At 40.7% G+C, this 19,649-nt stretch overlaps 1 protein-coding gene across 1 annotated transcript in view; it reads right to left on the bottom strand.

Moving 5' to 3' along the window:
- Positions 1-892: 892 nt before the first annotated feature.
- The window catches only part of LOC102829196 (chromosome unknown open reading frame, human C14orf105), a 61,838-nt gene continuing 43,081 nt past the window's right edge, over positions 893-19,649 (bottom strand). Inside the window, exon 6 of the mRNA XM_006864607.1 lies at positions 893-1,128. Within this exon, the coding sequence (XP_006864669.1) occupies positions 893-1,128 (236 nt within the window). The remainder of the gene's footprint in view (positions 1,129-19,649) is intronic.

Genomic DNA, 19,649 nt, shown 5'->3' with positions numbered 1-19,649 from the left:
CTGGATCACAAACAACAACAACAACAAAAATATGGTGTGTCAGCAAGTCTCCAAAGATAGACCTCAATGGACTGTGAGTTTGAGATTCATGCCCTATGTAGTCTTTTTCATGGACTCTGAACTCGTCTGTGGTTTGTATTAGCCAATAGAATGTGGTAGAAACGATGCAATCAATGTCTATTTCATGACTAGTCTCTAGGAGAACTAACAGCTTCTGCTTTCTTTTCTGGTAACATTTGCTTTTGGGAACCCTGAGCTGACATGAATGAAAACTGCCTACCCATCTGGAGAGACCACTTGAAGAGATCCTGTAAAGAGGCTCTGGGATGATAGGAAGGGGCTTCAAAAAGTTCATGTAAAAATGGAGTTAAAAGAGAATGAACTTTTGGAAGCCACATATCCCCCTTCTCTGTGTCTCTCTGTGTCTCTCTCTCACACACACAGACCCAGCTTTGTGGGCACCTGGGTGGGACCTCCTGCTGACTCCAGTCCTGGCTGCCATTTGTCGTCAACCACATGAAAGATTCCAAAAGAGCCCTGTAGAAGAACCATTCACCTGAGCCCAACAACAACCTACCCTAGCCCCCAAAGCAATAGAGAAGCCAATGATTCTTGTCTTAAATTTTGAAGCAGTTATGCATCAATAGGTAATAGAACATATGAAAAACCTGTAACCACGGGAATCCAGTAATACCATTTCATTTTACCAAATAAAGTGAGTTGGTTTCCTCAGAGTAATTCTTACACCAACTTGGAAGTTTTTTACAGGCGAGAAAAGCTTCAGTACATTCCTTATCTGGTTCAAGCTCAGCAGGTGCTCATGAGAAACCCTGTACAGGGTTGCTATGACTCAGAACTGGCTCAATGGCATTTAGCAATAACAACAGCGTTCTTATTCTTGATCAAAAAATTCATCAAAAAGTGGGATTCTTTCTGTCCTGGTCCTCACCAGAGCTCGTGATTTCTTTTCATCTTTCCCTGACTCCTCTGAGTCAGAGCTAGAGCCATCCCAAAAAAACTGTCCCCGGGCCTCTTGCTCACGGAGCCATGTTTCCATTTTGCCAATTTTTCGTTGACAGTAGCCATGCCCTCCTGGTTCTTTAAAAAATTCTGCATCCTGTGAATTTCCTACAAAAAAAATTTAAAGTTCATTTAAGTTTCCCCTGAATAATGATTTATTTCTTTATTTAGGTTCTAAAGTTTTATAAACACAGAATAAGTTCCTTGGTATCCCTCAGAACTGCATAGATATAGTTCTAACTGCTATTTCTGTAAGCATGGAAATTGTTTTGGGTTGTTCATTTTGAAAAACTTAAAATCTCCAGAAAGTCACAAGATAATATAATACACATGTGTTTATCCCAATCTACTGACAACATTTGGCATGATATTGATTTTTCAGACACCCATATTAAGTAGAGGGTTAGTGAAAATAGAGGAAGACCCTTGATGAGATGGATTGACACAGTCGCTGGGACAGTGGGCTCAAACATGGCAACAACTGTGTTGATCACAAAGGAGGGAGCAATATTTTGTTCTGTTGTACACAAGGTCACTATGAGTCTGAACCTACTTGACTCATGACAATGTATGTATGTGAAAAAGCAAGATTTTTCAAAGCCGAATTATTTAAAAATTAAGTAGCAGATACACTTTCCCCCTAAGTATAAACTCTCTAAGAACAAAGGCATTTTCCTACATAACCACAATGTAATGATTATACATAGTGTTGTAGATTGAATTGTGTACTCCTCAAGTAATTGTCAACTTTGCCGGGCCATGATTCTCAATGGTTTGGCAGTTATGTAATGATGTAATCCTTCCCTGTCATGTGATCTGATATGACCAGGTAATTACTTGTAAGGGGAAGAGGATGGGATGCAAAACCCTTACTCATGTAACAGCACTCACCAATGTAAGGGGTTTTCCTGGTGTGTGGCCTCTGACACGTTTTATCTTACAAGAGAAAAAAATGGAGAGAGAAGTGAACAGAGAGGGAAACCTCCTCAGTACCAACAAGAAAGAGGAGCCAGGAGCTGAGCAAGTCCTTTAGAGCCAGGGTTCTTGTGCTGAGAACCAATTAGATCTAGGGAAAGATGGCCAAGACACATGAAGATCGCCAAGGATCCTGGGCTCACAAATGCTGAAAGAAGATGAAGACCTTCCTCTGGAACATTGCAGTGCCTTCAGTTTGTACTTGTAGCCTGCTGAAGGTTTTCAAAAGACTTAGAAACCCTATACAGGGTCACTATGAGTTGGAATCGACTCAATGGCACTTAACAACACCAACAAAACTGTGATGGAATAAGTTTCTGTGTAAGCCATATAATTGTGATCATTCTATTATAGCAGTACTATGTAATGGAGACATTGGGAACATTTAATATGGATATAATATTATTTTTCAATATCCCAAAGCCAAACCCACTGCCGATCAGTCAATTCTGCCTCAGAGCAACCCTATAGGACAGAGGAGAATTGCTCCATAGAGTCTCTGTAAATCTTTATGGAATCAAAGTGCCTCCTCCTTCTCCTGATGGGTTTGAATCATCATCCTTTCAGTTAGTAGTCCAGCACTTACCTCGCTATGCCACCAGGGCTCCCTATTTTTTAAATACTGACCTATATGGGGAGTTTGGTTGTTCTAATGAATTGTCCTTTATAACTGCTTTTTTTTTTTTTAAGTCTTCTTGTTTGTACTTTTCAGATTCAGAATCCTGGCATCTTGCATTACAGTTCCTTGTCTGTTACTTTACAAACACTTTCCTAAACTTCTCTTTCTCCTTCCTTCCTTTCCTCCTCCCATGCTTTCCCTTACTTCATCTTCTCTTGTCCATCCTCCTCCTCCCCCTTCCACTTTTTATCTAGCTCTTATCTGCCTCCTTCTCTCCATCCTTATTGTCATCCAATTATCCTGCTGTTTGTCCTTTCTAACACTGACATTTTAATGAGTCAAGTCAATTGTTTTGCAGAATGACTCTGAATTTGCATTAGTCTGATTGTTTCCTTGGATCAAGAAGCCTGTTAGAAACAGATGCCTGGAATATAATATGAAAGAAGAACAATGTGGCTGGAATTTTATTACACACACACACACACACACACACAGAGGCTTCAAAAGTTTGTGGACAAATTGAATTAAAAAATACTGGATTTTTTCCACAGAAGATTTTCATGCTTTTTCATATATTTATGTTGTTGTTGTTAAGTGCCGTCGAGTCGGTTCCGACCTATAGCGACCCTGTACAGGGTTTCCGAGGGTGTAAATCCTTACGGGAGTAGAAAGCCTCATCTTTCTCCCGCGGAGCGGCTGGTAGTTTCGAACCGCTGACCTTAAGGTTCGCAGCCCGATTCGTAACCACTACGCTACCAGAGTAAATTACTATTATTATACCCACTTTACAGATGGAAAAACTAAAGTCTGATGCAATTAGCTGATTTATCCAAGGCCACAGTGATTTCATCCAAAATAATCGAGGATAAACCCAAACCAAACCCCCTGCCATCAAGTCAACTGTGACTCATAGCGATCGAATATAAGGGTTCTGAAGTTCTATGTCTCTGTAGACGCAGAAAGTCTCATCTTTCTTCCAAGGAGCGGCTGGTGAGTTTAAACTGCCAACCTTGCAGTGAGCAAGTCCAGTGCTTATCCCACAGCACCGTCAGGCCTCACATATAGTCACTGCCTTTGAGTTAATTCCAACTCATAGCAACACTATTGAGCTGAGTGAAAATACTCCATAGGATTTCTGAAGCTGTAAATCTTTATGGGAGCAGACAGCCTCATTGTTCTCCCATGGAGCAGCCGGTGGGTTTGAACTGCCAACCTTTCTTAAGTGCTTAAGACACTGAACCATAAGTTGTTGTTGTTCACTGCTGTTGATTCATAATGACCTTGCATAGGGTTTCCAAAGAGTGGCAAGTGAATTTGAACTGCTGACCTTGCAGTTCAAACTGACCTTGCAGTGCAGTGCATTATTCCACAGCATAAGCATTGGGCTGCTAATTGGTGGTTCATATTCACCGGCTGCTCCATGGTAGAAAGATTTACAACCTCAGAAACCTTATGGAGAAGTTCCACTCTGCTCTGTAGTGTTGCTATGATATAGGAGTCTTGGCGTGGTGCTGTAGGATAATGCGCTGGACCACAAGGTCAATTTAAATGACAGGTTGGTGGTTCAAACTCAACAGCTGCTCCTTGGAAACCCTATATAGGGTCACTATGAGGTAGAACTGACTTGATGGCACTTGAAAACAACAATATATATAAGTATATGTTAAAGTAGAGGGTTTTTCTTGGTGGGATTTTATTTATTTATTATGGACATGTTTAAGTTTTCATTTTTTAAGCATCCAAATTTTATAATGCACTCTGGAACAACAGGAGCTTTGTTAAAGAAATCTAGCTTTTAAGAGAAAACTCAATGACTATAACTGAACTAAAAAACATAATCCTGAGTCAAATCCCACAGTTTTCTCTCAGTCTGTTTGAACCAGCCAGAACTTTTTTGTTTTTTTAAAGCTTTTATTGTGAATTGAGTAATAGTTTACATGGGAGACATCGATTTTGCACTCAACCAATCGTTATTTTGTTTCATGGCAATGATTACAATCCCCTCCAGCACGATTGGTCCCTCTATTCCTTTTTTTTTTTTTTTTTTTTTGATGCACATGAAAACACATAGGAATATATAATCATGTAATCAACCAAAGGGCATGTTTTGCAAACCAGCCTCCTGGCCTCCCGCACACATGGGTCTAGAGTCCTCTTTCCATGAGTCTAGAGTCCTCAGCTGCCCTATCTCTCCATGCCATCACCTCTCCCTCCATCTCTGGTGTCACTGCTTCTCTGGTTAGGATCACAAGTTCCACTCATGCTCTTCTCTGCTGATGGTCCTAGGGGCCTCTGTTTCTGGAATGTAAGATTAACTCCTCGCCCATTTTTGTTACACATCTTTTACCTTTAAGTTGTGACAATTGCAAACCTGAGCAGCCTCACCTCTCACTATCTGGCTGTGACCTTGAAAAATGTACTTAATTTCTCTGCATCTAGCCTCCTCCTTTGTGAAACAGAGGTGGTTAACAACAGTCACCTTATAGGATTTATATGAGGGTTAAATTATACATTTAAAATGCTTAGAAGCTGAAAGAAAGAACAGCAGGAAAAATCAGAAACAAAAATGGCAGTCTGATTGGCTACCACAAGAATAAGCAAGTTGTTCGAGGGAAGCCATCAAGGCAAGCAATCAAGTCCCTTCAGGGCAAACCCACTTCCAAGACTGAAACTCAAAGGGAATACAAGAGCAGGCATGTAACCTTCCTGGTGACCATGTTGGTCTACTGATAAGGGGAAGTGGGGGAAAAGCAGCAATGAAGATGTGGGCTAAGTCCAACCACATTCAATAGACTCCTGTCCACCTGGAGTGAGACCTGGGGACTCCTGAGCCATGGACAGGGACATAGCCACAGAGGACTAGAATGGAGAGTGAAGTGTCCAGCTGATATAAAGTGAGGGGAGATGCACAAGAATGCCCATACTTGTAGACAGTACTCATTTGACCTAGCTTCAATGGCTGGATGATCAGAACTCGACTAGAGGAAAAAAAGTAATCCACTACAATTTGATGAACTTGACCTATACTTATGGATGTAGTAGCTTATAAGAGCGAAGGAATCTTCACAGCAAGGATCATTCCCACCCCTTCTGTACACACGGTTGACAGGGATGAGCAATTTAGACATTGGCTACCTAAAATGGGGGAGGGGGGCTATAAAGGCACAAAGTGACTGGCTTACAACTTTTCAAGAGGGAGGTTAGTTTCAGAGAGTGCGGTGGAAGGTAGATTCTCCACTGAGTGTTTTCCAACCTGTCTAGATGGGGCTGGTGAACTGAGATGCAGATAAGACTTTTGTGGTTCTTTACATTTTGCAAATGTAAAGGTAGACGTTTTATAACAAAAAGAGGGAAATAGTTGATCTTGCAGTCCAGGAGCGGAGGATCCTGGGACAATCAAGAGAGAAGAACAGGAGTGTGGGACCCTATTCAGAAGAGTAGAGATATCAGAGATGGAGACAGAGGTGAAGACATGGAGAGATGGAGCGACTGAGGACTCTAGATTCATGGAGGAAGAGGGGCTGTGTGCTGGTGGCCATGGGGAACGGACAGGCTTGCAGGGTATGGCCTTTAGTTGTTTGAATGATTATATACTCATGAATGCTTCATTGTACATCCAGAAAAACCCCAAAAAACCCAGAGGGAATAGAAGCAAATACTGTTAAGTGATGATGCAGGGAGGGGATTGTAATCATTGTAATGAAACCACTTATAGGATGAGTGTAAAACTGATGTTCTCCCATGTAAACTATCACTCAATTCACAATAAAAATTTGAAAAAAAAAAAAAAAGGCTTAGAAGCACTTTTAGGTGATGTTATAAAGTGCCATCAATGTTGTTAGGTTGGAACCATCCAACTCATAGTGAACCTATAGGGTTTCCGGTGCTGTGCATCTTTGTGGGAGCAGAATACCTCATCTTTTTCCCTCAGAGTGACTGGTGGACTTGAATTGCTGGTCTTGTGGTTCACAGTCCAGTGCCTATCCTACAGAACCACTGTAATTTTCAAATAAATAATAGCTATGCCCATTATTCTGTTTCCCAACACTTTTGCATGCACAGGACTGTACGATGAGAATGAAATTTCAGAATTGAATGGTAGACTTTATAGGTCTTGACCGTAACTTGTCTTCTTTTCAGCAGTCACAGAGGGCAGCCTACTCTCTAAATATAAGATTGAGAAGTCACCACCTCTATATTTGCAGACTTTCCTAAGGTTTCCCTGGACACAGCCCCATGTCCCTGGTGTCCTGGTGGGGCTGCATGATGGGGTGGGTGGGAATGTACACTTGGAAGTCAGAAAGAGTTAGTCTTATATCCTGGCTCTGCCACATCAGGTCAGTTCCTTAATTTATATGCCTCAGCTTCCTCAACCACAAAATGGAGTTAATGTAACCTTTACTTGCTAGGCTGTTGTTGTTGTTGTGAAGTGCTGTCGAGTTGGTTCTGACCCATAGCGACCCTGTACAGGGTTTTCGAGGAGCAGCTGGTGAGCTTGAACCACCGACCTTGCAGTAAGGATTAAATAAAATGTTGCTGTTGTTGTTAGGTACCATTGAGTCAGTTCTTACTCACAGAGAGCCTATGCACAACAGAATAAAACTCCACCTGGTCCTGCGCCATCCTCACAATTGTTTTGCTTGAGCCCATTACGCCTGTCACCATGCCAATCCATTTCATCGAGGGTCTGCCTCTTTTTCTTGAATACTCCACTTTACCAAGCATGTTATCCTTCAGGGACTGGTTCCATCAGATAATGTGTCTGAAGCATGAGAGACTGTAATGGTTAGGGTTCTGTGTCAACTGGACCAGACCAGGGTTTCCAGAGGTTTAGCAGTTGGGACGTGCTTATTCCCATGGTGATGAAAACTAATACAGGCATAGTCAACTATGATGAGCAGCTAGCTGTGAGCAGCCAATCAATTGAAGGGATGCTTCTTTGGGGGTGTGGCCTGCTCCCAATACAATGGACATGAAGGAGGGACTCTCTCTCTCTCTTTCTTCCACTGGGAACCTGAGACTATACAATTGTAAGATAATAAATTTCTCTATGTCTCTATCTATCATCTATCTATCTATCTATCTATCTATCTATCTATCTATCTATCTATCTATCTACCTACCTACCTACCTATGTTTCTCTCAAAAACCTGGCCTAAGAGACAAAGTCTCATCATCCTGGCTTCTAAGGAGCATTCTGGCCGTATTTCATCCAACACAGATTTGTTTGTTCTTCTGGCAGTCCATGGTTCTTTCAATATTATTCACCACTATTAACTCAAATGCATCAATTCTTCTATGGTCTTCTTTAATCACTGTCCAACTTTCACATGCCTATGAGGCAATTGAAAATACCATTGGTTGGGTCAGGCATACCTTAGTCCTCAAACGGATATCTTTTCTCTTGAACATTTTAAAGAGGTCTTGTAGAGCAGATTTGCCTAATGCAATATGTCATCTGATTTCTTGACTGCTGCTTCCATAAGTGTTGTTTGTGGATCCAAGCACAATGAAGTCTTTGACATCTTCACTCTTTTCTCCATTTATCATGATGTTATTTACTGGTACAATGATAAGGACTTTTGTTTGCTTTACATTGAGGTGCAATTCATATTGAATGCTGTAGTCTTTGATATTCATCAGTAAGTATTTCAAGTCCTCTTTGCTTTCAATAAGAAAGATTGTATCTTCTGCATATTGCAGGTTGTTAATGCATCTTCCTGCAATCCTGATGTCACACTCTTCATAAAATCCATCTTCTCAGATTATTTGCTCAGCATACAGATTGAATAAGTATGATGAAAGGATACAACCCTGGTGCACACCTCTCCTGATTTAAAATCATTCAGCATCCCTTGTTCTGTTTGAACGACTGTCTCTTGGTCTATGTACAGGTTCCTCTTGAGCACAATTAAGTATTCTGGAATACCCTATTTTTGCAATGTTATCTATAGCTTGTCATGTTCCACACAATCAAAAGCTTTTGCATAGTCAACAAGTAAACATCTTTCTGGTATTCTTTGCTTTCAGCCAAAGTCCATTGATGTCAGCAATAATATCCTTCCTTCCATGTCCTCTTCTGAATCTGGCTGGGGTTTCTGGCAGTTCCCTGTCAATGTACTGTTGCAACCATCTTGACTTATCGCCAGCAAAATTTTTCTTGCATATGATATTGATGATATTATTTAATGATTTCCATATTCTGTTGGGTCACCTTTCTTTGGAATGGACACAAATATGGAAGTCTTTCAATTGTTTGGCCAGGTAACTGTTTTCCAAATTTCTTGGAATAGATGAGTGATTGCCTCCAGTGTTGCATTAGTTTGCTAAAAGATTTCAATTTGTATTCTGTCAATTCTTGTGCCTTGTTTTTCACCAATACCTCAGTGCAACTTGGGATTCTTCTTTCCATATCACTGGTTTTTGTTCATATGCTCTCTCTTGAAATGGTTGAACATCAACCATTGCTTTTTGGTACAGTGACTGTGTATTCCTTGTATTCCTTCTATTTTATTTTTATAAGATTTATTGTGTTGATAATATGCAAAGCAAAGCATATAACAATTCAACAGTTTCTACATGCACATTGATACATTCTTCTAGTTGTGCAACCATTCTCTTCCCCTCTGAGGTGTTTCTCCCCCATTAAAACTCACTGTCTGCCTCAAGGTTTCTATCTAATCTCTTAAATTGCTGTTATCAATTTGATCCCGCCTGGACAGTTCTTAAAAAGAGCATAATGCTCAAGACAGTTTTTTTACTAGTTAAACTAAGGTACTTTTCAATGATTTCAGGGGATTTTTTTGGTATGAAGTTTAAAGATTATCTCAGGGCAATAGTTCCAGGGGTTCCTCTACCCTCCATCACTACAACTAGTCTAGAGTCCATGAGAATCTGAAACTCTGTTCTGCATTTTACCCCTTTTGATCAGGATTTTCTGGGTTCATCAGGATTCTTCTATGGAATCTTTAATCAAAATGTTTACTAATGGTGGCTGGGCATCATCCAGTTCTTTTGCTCTCAGCAAATGAAGTCATTCATACAGTTCTATTTCTGACTGTTCTTTCTTTGTTGTTGCAGGTGAATTGAGACCAATATTGTACTTTGAATGGCCACTTGCAAGTTTTTAAGACCCCAGGCAATACACAACAAACCAGGAGTGTGGAACATAAGCACTAACTGTGTTACTAGGTCAATTAACTGGAATTTCCCATGAAACAATGACCCTAAGTCTCCAAACCAAGAACCCAAATTCCAGGAAATGTTTAATTGTACATAAGCAACCTCCATAGCTACTCTTTTGGTCATTGTTGTAAATTTATCTATCACACAACTTTTTTTCTAAATTGTGAACTGAATGATAGTTTACATGGGAGAACATAGACTTTATACCACCGTTTCATAGCAATGATTACAATCTCCTCCGTGCATCATTATTCAACAGGATTTGCTTCCATTCCATCTGTTTTTTTTTTCTTGTTGTTGTTTTGTACACAAAACACTCAGGAATATATAATAATTTAAACAACCAAAGGGCACATTCTACAAGCCTGTTTCCTGGCCACCAGCACTCAGTCTCTTTCCATGAGTCTATAGTCCTCAGCTGCTCCCTCTCTCCATGTCCTCATCTTTGCCTGCATCTCTGGTGTCACTGCTTCTCTGGATAGGGTCCTGCATTCCACTTGTGGTCTTTTCCCTTGATGGTCCTAGGATCCTCTGTTTCTGGACTGTAAGATTAACTACTTCCCCATTTTTGTTAGAAAACCTCTACTTTTTTACAGTTGTGACAGTCACAATTAGTCTTGATAATTATTACTCATTATTGAATCATAAGAATCTTATCCCCATCTCTTTTCACCAGCGCCATCTAGATAAGTTGAAACTATTCAATGGGGGCTCTACCTTCCCCTGCACACTCTTAAACTAAACTCCCTCTTGAAAACTTGTAAGCCAGTCACTTTATGCCTTTATTGCCCCCTCATTTTAGATAGCCAATGTTTAAGTTGCCCATCCCTATCTACCCTGTATACAGATGGAATAGGATTGATACTTGATGTGAAGATTCCCTCCCTCTGAGTTGGTATTTTGAGCTACTACATCCATAAGTATAGTTCAAGTTCATCAAATTGTAGCAATTTACACTCATTTCCTTTATCAAAAATTGCTTTTTTATCTTCCTCTAGTCAAGTTCTGGGGATTCTGGTGTGGTGTTGTGGGCTAATGCATCAGACTGCAAAGTCATTTGAATTGCAAGGTCAGTGGTTTAAACTCACCAGCTGCTCCTTGGAAACCCTATACAGGGTTGCTATGGGTTGGAATCGACTCGACAGCACTTAACAACAACAGCAAGTCGAATTCTGATGATTAAGTCATGGTGACTAGGTCAAATGGGTACTATCTGCAAGTTTGGGTGTTCTTGTGCATCTCCCCTCACTTCATATCAGCTGGATGCTTCACTCTCAGAAGTAGCCCTCCATGGCTATGTCCTTGTCCAGGGGCTCAGGTGTCCCCATGTCTCACCATACTTTGGACCAACCAGTCCTTCCTCTTCTCTCTCTCGTCTCCAGGTCAAGGGGAGTCCATGGAACATGGTTGAACTCAGCCCATTTCTTCATTGCTGCATTTCTCCCTCTTCCACTCACCAGTAGACCAATGTGGTCGCCAGCAAGCTTACATGCCTGCTCATGTATTCCCTTTTAATTTCAGTCTTGGAGTGGGGTTTGTCCTGAAGGGATTTCATTGCTTGCCTTGATGACTTTTTGGTGAACAACTCACTTGTTCTTGTAGTAGTCAATCATACTGCCATTTTTGTTTTAGTTTTTTCCTGCTCATCTTTCTCTGAAGATGTATCTTCTGTTCCTCTAGTTGTTCCAGGCTGGTCTGCTTGTCCTTTCTTCCTTCCATTTACTTTTCATGCTTTTTGCATCATTCAATATTTGGCCCATTGTTGTTTTCATTGTTAAGTGCCATCAAGTTAGTTCTGACCCATAGTGACCCTAAATAAGGTTTTCAAGGAGTGGCTGGTGAACTTGAACCACTGACCTTGCAGTCCAAATCAACTTTTCAGTCTAGCACATTAACCCACTGCACCACATCAGGATTCCATTTTTGCCCATGAAATCCTTCAATATTGCAAGTTGAGGCTTGGATTTTTTCTTCAGTTCTTTCAGCATGAGAAATGCTGAGTGTGTTTTTCTCTTTTTGTTTTCTAACTCCAGGTTTTTGCATATTTCACTATAACGCATGACTTTTGTCTTCTTGAGCTGTCCTTTGAAATTTTCTGTCCAGCATTTTGACTCCCTAAATTCTTCCATTTGCTTTAGCATCTCTATGCTCTATGCAAATTTCAGAGTCTTTTCTGACATCCATTTTAGTCAGTAAATGTTAGATTGACTAAAGTAAGCAGCTTTGAAAAGCATCAGAACAGTAGAATTAAACATTTTTTTCCATGTGACACAGAGTCTCTTGGGGTCCTTTAGATAATAGGGCATTTTCTAAAAACTTCTCTAATGTTGGTTTGTCCTGCCCTCAAGTGACAATTATAAATATCTAACCTTAGCTTGTGTGGCACTGCAGGACTGGACTGCTAACCATGAGAATGATGGTTCAAACCCACCAATCATTTCTTGGAAACCATATACAGGGTTGCTATGAGTCAGAACCAACTCAATGGCACTTAACCAAAACCTTTGCTGAGGCATTTTTCTTGGAGCAATATTTTAAAATGTGGTTTTTTTTGTTTTTTTTTTTTTGATGGTAAAGTTGTTTATTTATGTGATTACAAAACATATTTCATTATGTGACTCAGAGGAGAGGTTAAATAGATACCACAAGTAGATCTCTAATTATTCAGTCTTTCTTATTTAACTCACTTATTGATTATGCATCTTGCTTTTCTTATAGGGGTGTTGCTTCAGGGGATGATTTTGCATTTCACAAGTCTAAGACCATCAGAGAGGTACAGCTAGCATTTCTGCAACTCTCTTGGCAGTCCATCAACTGGTGTAGGGGTTTGGCCCACAGCAGAGTAAAATGTGCATGTGGACAAGATTGTACTTTAGCAACTGGGGATTTGCCCTGGGGAAATCCACCCACTTCCGACCAGCTGCTTCTGACTCATAGCAACCCAAAGGAACTGAATGGGTTTCCAAGGCTGTAAATCTTTATGGAAGCAGACTGCCACATTGTTTTTATGCAGAGCAGCTGCCAAGTGCATTAACCACTATACCAACTGGATTCCTTGGAGAACATGGACAGGGAAAACTTGATAGGATTGTAATTGGTGTGGCTGAATAACACAGAGTTGGTGGACACAGATGTCCATTGGAAAACACAGAGAACTCTGGATAATTTGGTGTGTCTGGAGCGTAGAGGTAGAAGTGAGGATGGCAGGAAATGCAGCTAGGAAGGTAGGCAGTGGCTCAATTCGGAAAACCATAAGGTAGCATCTTAAGGGGTTTAGACTTCATCCTCAGAGTATGGAAGCTCACTGGAGGAGTTTTTATAAAGCAGGAAAGTGAACATGGTTAGGATTGTATTTAATACTAGAAGACAACTCTGCTATTGAAAACACTATGGAGAAGTTCTAGTCTGCAAACTTGGAGTCAGCATGAGCAACTAACAGCAGCAATTCTATGAGGGCATAGCCTAATGAGAATCACCTGGAGATGGTGATCAATTGCAGGTCCTGATTCAGGAAGTCTAAAGTGATGCCTGGAATTCTGCATTTCTAACAAGCTCCCGGGTGATGCAGATGCTCCTGGTTGGGGAACATACTGAGAAGCACTGAAGTGGAGGCTTGGTGGAAGGAGGGTAACCTGGGATGAGGAACCCAGTCTAGCAATAGCCCTGGTGTGATGTAATAAAGGCCTGATCTAAGGCAGTAGAGTCGGAATCTACTCAACCGCATTTAACAACAACAACAAGGCAGTAGAGTGGGGATTTGAGAAAGGTCAGATTTCAGCAATAGGTGGCACCAGCTTGTTGTTGTTAAGAGCCAGGAATTGGTTCCGACTCAGAGATTCTGTATAGGGTTTCTGAGGAGCAGCTGATGAGCTTGAACCACTGACCTTGCAGTTCAAACTGACCTTGTAGACCAGTGCATTAACCCACAGCTCTAGGACTTTGTAATTGACTGACTGCAACCAAGAGGGAGAAGAAGAACTTAGGAACCCAAGTCTAGTTGACTGCATGGAGACCTCACTCACTGAGACAGTGGATGCAGCAGGACGTGCAAGTGTATGGTGGGAAACAATGCTAGATTTACTTTTAGACATTTTGAGTGCCTGAAGTGCTGACTTGTAGGGGAAGGTGTGGGTTGGGAGAGAGGAATGTCTGGATATGGCACAAAACTGGCTGATGAGCTATCATCAATTCTACTCAAATTATTCCAGAATATAGAAGTGGATGGAAAACTTCCTAATACATTTATGAAGCAAGCATAACCCTCATACCAAAACCAAGGAAGGACATCACTAAGAGAGAAAATTTTAGACCAATATCCCTCATGAACATAGATGCAAAACTTCTCAACAAAATCCTAGCCAACAGAATCCTGCAGCACATCAAAAAAATAATACATCATGACCAAATGGGATTCATATCAGGGATGCAAGGATGGTTCAACATTAGAAAACCAATCAATGTAATCCAACGTATCAATAAGAAAAAGGAAAAGAACCAAATGATCATATAGATTGATACAGAAAAGGCATTTGACAAAATCCAGCATCCATTCCTGATAAAAACACTCAACAAAGTAGGAATTGAAGGGAAATTCCTCAACATAATTAACAGCATCTATACAAAACCAACAGCCTACATTACTCTCAATGCAGAGAAACTGAAAGCCTTCCCTTTGCAGACAGGAACCAGACAAGGATGCCCATTGTCACCACTCCTATTCAACATTGTTTTGGAAGTGTTAGCCAGAGCTATCAAAATAGGGAAATTAAAGGCATCCAAATTGGCAAAGAGGAAATAAAATTCTCTCTATTTGCAGACAAAAAAAAAGCTACATGACCTCATTGGAAGATTCAGCAAAGTGGCAGAGTATAAGATCGACATACAAAAATCAGTTGAATTCCTCTATAGTAACAATGACAGTACTGAAAAGGACATTAAGAAACCAATACTATTTTCAATAGCCACCCAAAGGATGAAATATCTAGGAATAAATGTAACCAGAGAAACAAAGGACATAGACAAAGAAAACTACAAAACATTATTACAAGAAACCAAAAGAGACTTACTAAAATGGAAGAATATACCATGCTCCTGGATGGGAAGACTTAATATTGTGAAAATGTAAATACTGCCCAAAGCAATCTATACATATATAATGCAATCCCAATCCAGATTCCAACATCATTCTTCAAAGAGATGGAAAAAACAATTACAAACTTTATATGGAAAGGAAAGAGACCCAGGATAAGCAAAGCACTGCTTAAGAAGAACAGGGTGGGAAGCTGCTGATTCCCTGATTTCAAAATTTACTACATGGCTACAGTGGTCAAAACAGGTTGGTACTTGTACGATGAAAGATACATTGATCAATAGAACAGAATTGAGAATCCAGAAATTAAGCCATCCACATACAGCAATCTGATTTTCGAAAAAGTGCCTAAGTATATTGCATGGGGAGGAGATAGTCTCTTCAACAGATGGTGCTGGCAGAACTGGAATGTGATATGCAAAACACTGAAACAAGACCTTTACCTCACACCTTATACAAAGACCAATGAAGCATGGATTAAAGACCTAAAAGTGAATCCCAGAATTATAAAGGCCATCAATGCAAAAATAGGGACAAATGTGAGGGTTCTAAAACAGGGCATACACAGACTACCAAATATTTTGAAAATTACACAAACAAAAGTAGACAAAATAGATGATTGGGATATACTAAAAATTAAAAACTTATGTGCATCAAAAGAGTAAAAAGGGAGCCCACAGAATGGGAAAAAATCTTTTGCAATGACACATCAGACAAGGGACTCATTTATAAAATATCTAGGAAACTAAAACACCTCTACAAGAAAAAGACAAATAACCCAATTTAAAAATGTGCATAGGACATGAACAGACACTTCACCAAGGAGGAGATCTGGGCAGCCAACAAAAATATGAAGAAATGTTCATAATCACTAACCATTAGACAGCTGCAAATCAAAACAACAATGAAATATCATCTCACACCAGCAATAACAGCAAAGATCAAAAAAGTAGAGGAAAATAAATGCTGGCGAGGATCTGGAGAGACTGGGACACTCCTGCATTGCTGGTGCAATTGTAAAATGGTCTGATCACTCTGGAAAACAATATGGTGCTTCTTCAGAAAGCTGGAAATAGAACTACTTTATGATCCAGCAATCCCTCTACTTGGTATTTAGCCACAAGAAATACAAGCCATAACACAAGTAGATCTATGCACACCAATGTTCACAGCAGCACTGTTTACAATAGCAAAAAGATGGAGACAGCCTAAGTGCCGATTAATGGGAGAAATGGATAAACAAACATTGATACATACACACAATGGAATATTATGCTACCTTGAAGAATAACAAGGAAGCTGTAAGCCACACATGACATGGATGAACCTTGAGGACATTATGCTCAGTAAAATTAATCAGTCACAAAAGAAGAAATACTGCATAGGACCATTATTATAAAAGATTAAGAAAAAGTACCAACACTAAAATGGGAAAAAAAATTCTTTGCTGGTTACCAGGGTGTATGGGATGGGTTGAGGTGAGGGAGGGGAAAGTGGAACACAGGGTAGGGAATCGACACAGGATAGCTTGGGTCCTGGGGTACGGGGTAATACTCAAGAAGGGGGAGGGGAATGGAAGAACAAGGCAAATGGGATGGGAGAGCAGTTAGGCAGGTTTGCATGGGCTAAGTGGGACAGAGGTAAATAATGATGTATGCACAATCTTAGAACAACAGAGCTCTGGGATACAGGGACTGAGGCATGGTTTGACTGGGTAAAAGAGGGGAAATAATGTTAAGATGTTTGGCTGTCTTTTGAATCTTGGTTTCCATTGCCTATTATTGTAAAATAGACACTGGATGGGGGGAGAGAAAGGAATAGCCAGAAACATTACCATAAAAAGTGTGTATGTCCGTCTTCTGCCTATAACGGATTGGAATAACTAAAGTGGGGCTATAACTTGCCCAGTGAAGGAGGCTTCCTATGGAGCCTTTGCATTGCAGAAGCCCATAGGTGGAATCTTGATCCCCATCTAGAATCTTCTGAGGTGGGAAACTTCCACTTGAAAGGACAAGCAGACCAGCCTGGAATGGCTAGAAGAACAGATGATACTTCTTGAGAGAAAGATCAACAGGAAAAATCAAAAGCAATAATGGCAGTCTTGACAACTACAGGAACAAGCAAGTTGTTCACCTGGGAGCCATCAAGGCAAGCAGTCGGGTCCCATCAAGGCAAACCCCCTTCCAAGACTAAGACTCAAGGGGAATAAATGAGCAGGCATGTGGTCTTGCTGGTGACCATGTTGGTAACCAATAAGGGGCAGTGGGGAAAAATAGCAATGAAGTTGTGAACTAAGTCCGACCACATTCAATAGACTCCTATCAACCTGGGTTGAGATGTGGTTGGCCAGCAGTATGGCAAGACCTGGGGACTCCTGAGCCCAGAGACAGGGACATGGCCACAGAGGACGAGAGCAGAATCATCCAGCTGATATGAAGTGAGGAGAGATGAACAAGAACACCCATACTTGCAGATAGTACCCACTTGACCTGGCTTCAATGGCTGGATGATTAGAACCTGACTAGAAGAAGAAAGAAGAGAAAAAAAGAGTAATCTGCTACAACTTGATGAACTTGACCTATACGTATGGATGTAGTAGATCAAAAGAAGGAACAAATCTTTATAGTGAGGATCATTCCCACCCCTTGGTACACAGGGTTGACAGGTATGGGCAACTTAGATGTTGGCTACCCCAAATAGAGGGGTTACAAAGGCAAGAAGTGACTGGCTTATAAGTTTTCAAGAGGGAGCCTAGTTCCAGAGGTTGTGGGGGAAGGTAGAATCTCCACTCAGTGCTTTCCAACCTGTCTGGATAAGGCTGATGAAAGGAGATGGGGATAAGACTCTTGTGGTACAATAGTGAATAATTGCTATCAGGACTGACTGTGAGTGTTGGAAATGTAAAGGCAGACGTTTTATAACAAAAGGAGGGAATGGTTGACTTTGCAGTCCAGGAGCGGAGGTCCCTGGGACCATCAAGGGATAAGAGTGGAGTGCAGGACCCTACCCAGAGAAGCAGTGACACCAGAGATGGAGGCAGAGATGATGATCTGGAGAGATGGAGTGGCTGGGGACTCTGGACTCAGGGAGGGAGAGAGTCTGTGTGCTGATGGTCAGGGGAGCTAGCTTACAGGGTGTACCCTTTGGTTGTTTGATGATGCATGGAGGGGATTGTAATCATTGCAACGAAATGAAATGCAGCAGGATGAATGTAAAGCTAATTAATGTTCCTCAACATAAACTATCACATAATTCATAATAAAAACTAAAACAAAAACCAAAACTGGCTGATGATACCAATTTGCCATGTGACCCCAATTAATTTAATGAGGGGGTTTCAAAAATCTCATGGAAAATGGAATTGAAAAATAATGAATTCTTCCATGAACTTTATGAAGCCTCCTCAAATAAGGCAGTCCCTGGGTTATAAGGAGCTCTGGTAGCGTAGTGGTTACAAATCAGGCTGCTAACCTCAAGGTTGGCTGTTCTAAACTACCAGGTGTTCCGTGGAAGAAAGATGAGGCTTTTTGCTCCTGTAAAGATTTGCCACCTCGAAACCCTGTGCAGGGTCACTATGAGTCAGAACCAACTCCACAGTACTTAACAACAACAACAACTTACAGATAACACCTGCTTGTTCTTTCTTGTTCTTAAATTTGACCTCACTTTGAAATGATTGAACCATCCCTCTAATCCTCAATGGAGTCTTGGGGTGGTGCTGTGGGATAAAGTGTTGGACTGTAAGGTTAGTTTCAACCACAAGGTCAGCAGCTCAAACTCACCAGTCACTCCTTGGAAACCTTATAGAGGGTCGCTATGAGTCGGAATCGACTCAACGGCACTTACCAACAATCTTCAACTTGAATAGATTCTGACTCATAGCCCTAGTGAACAGAATAGAACTTCCCCATAGTCTAATTCTTTATGGAAGCACACTGCCTCATTTTTCTCCCACAGAATAGCTGGTGAGTTCCAACCGTGAATTTTTTGGATAGCAGCTGAACACTGCCATCCCATACTCAATGAATTCTACATCATAATCACCTTCACTTGCTGCTGTTGGCATCTTTTAAATCACCAAAATGACTTGGAGCCTTTTCTTGCACTGAAGTAAGGCTAAATAAGAACCAATACTCCAGGTGTGATTTAAGTATGACTTCTTAAAAGACACAGTTAGGAATGGATCTCATTCTAATACAGAGATTGTCTATAATTCCATGTGCTTCACTCTCTTTAACAACAAAATGAGGCTATTTTGCTTTTTTTCCTCCCAGGGATGGTGCTAATTACATCAGACCAGGATTGATCACATCAGATCTTATCATGGGTCGATTGTATTAGATTTCATCATGGAGGTGATAACTACATCTTAACTGATAAACCACTGAGAATTGCAAAAATACATGTTGTTGTTAAGTATTGTTAAGTTCTGACTCAAAGAGACTCTGTATAGGGTTTCCAAGGAGCGACTGGTGGGTTTGAACCACCAACTTTGTGGTTACAGTCCATGACTTATCCTACAGTGCCACACCAAGCATGCAAAGCACAGTAAATCCATAAACAGAAAAAAATCATCTTTTAACAGAATTTAAGCTTCTGTTTTTTCCTCTAAGCCATCCAAAATTACATGAAAACACTCACATTAATTTCCACAAAATAAAGTATCAGCAGGAACCCAAGGCTGTTTCTTATTTTCCCTCTCTTTCTCTCCAACCCTCAGGAGTTTACTTGGTAAAATTTCAAAAACACTCTAAATATTGT

Source organism: Chrysochloris asiatica, unplaced genomic scaffold (assembly GCF_000296735.1).
Source record: "Chrysochloris asiatica unplaced genomic scaffold, ChrAsi1.0 scaffold00067, whole genome shotgun sequence".
Lineage (NCBI taxonomy): Eukaryota > Metazoa > Chordata > Mammalia > Afrosoricida > Chrysochloridae > Chrysochloris > Chrysochloris asiatica.
Note: the sequence above shows the minus strand (reverse complement) of the source record. Positions and strands in the feature narration are given on the sequence as shown.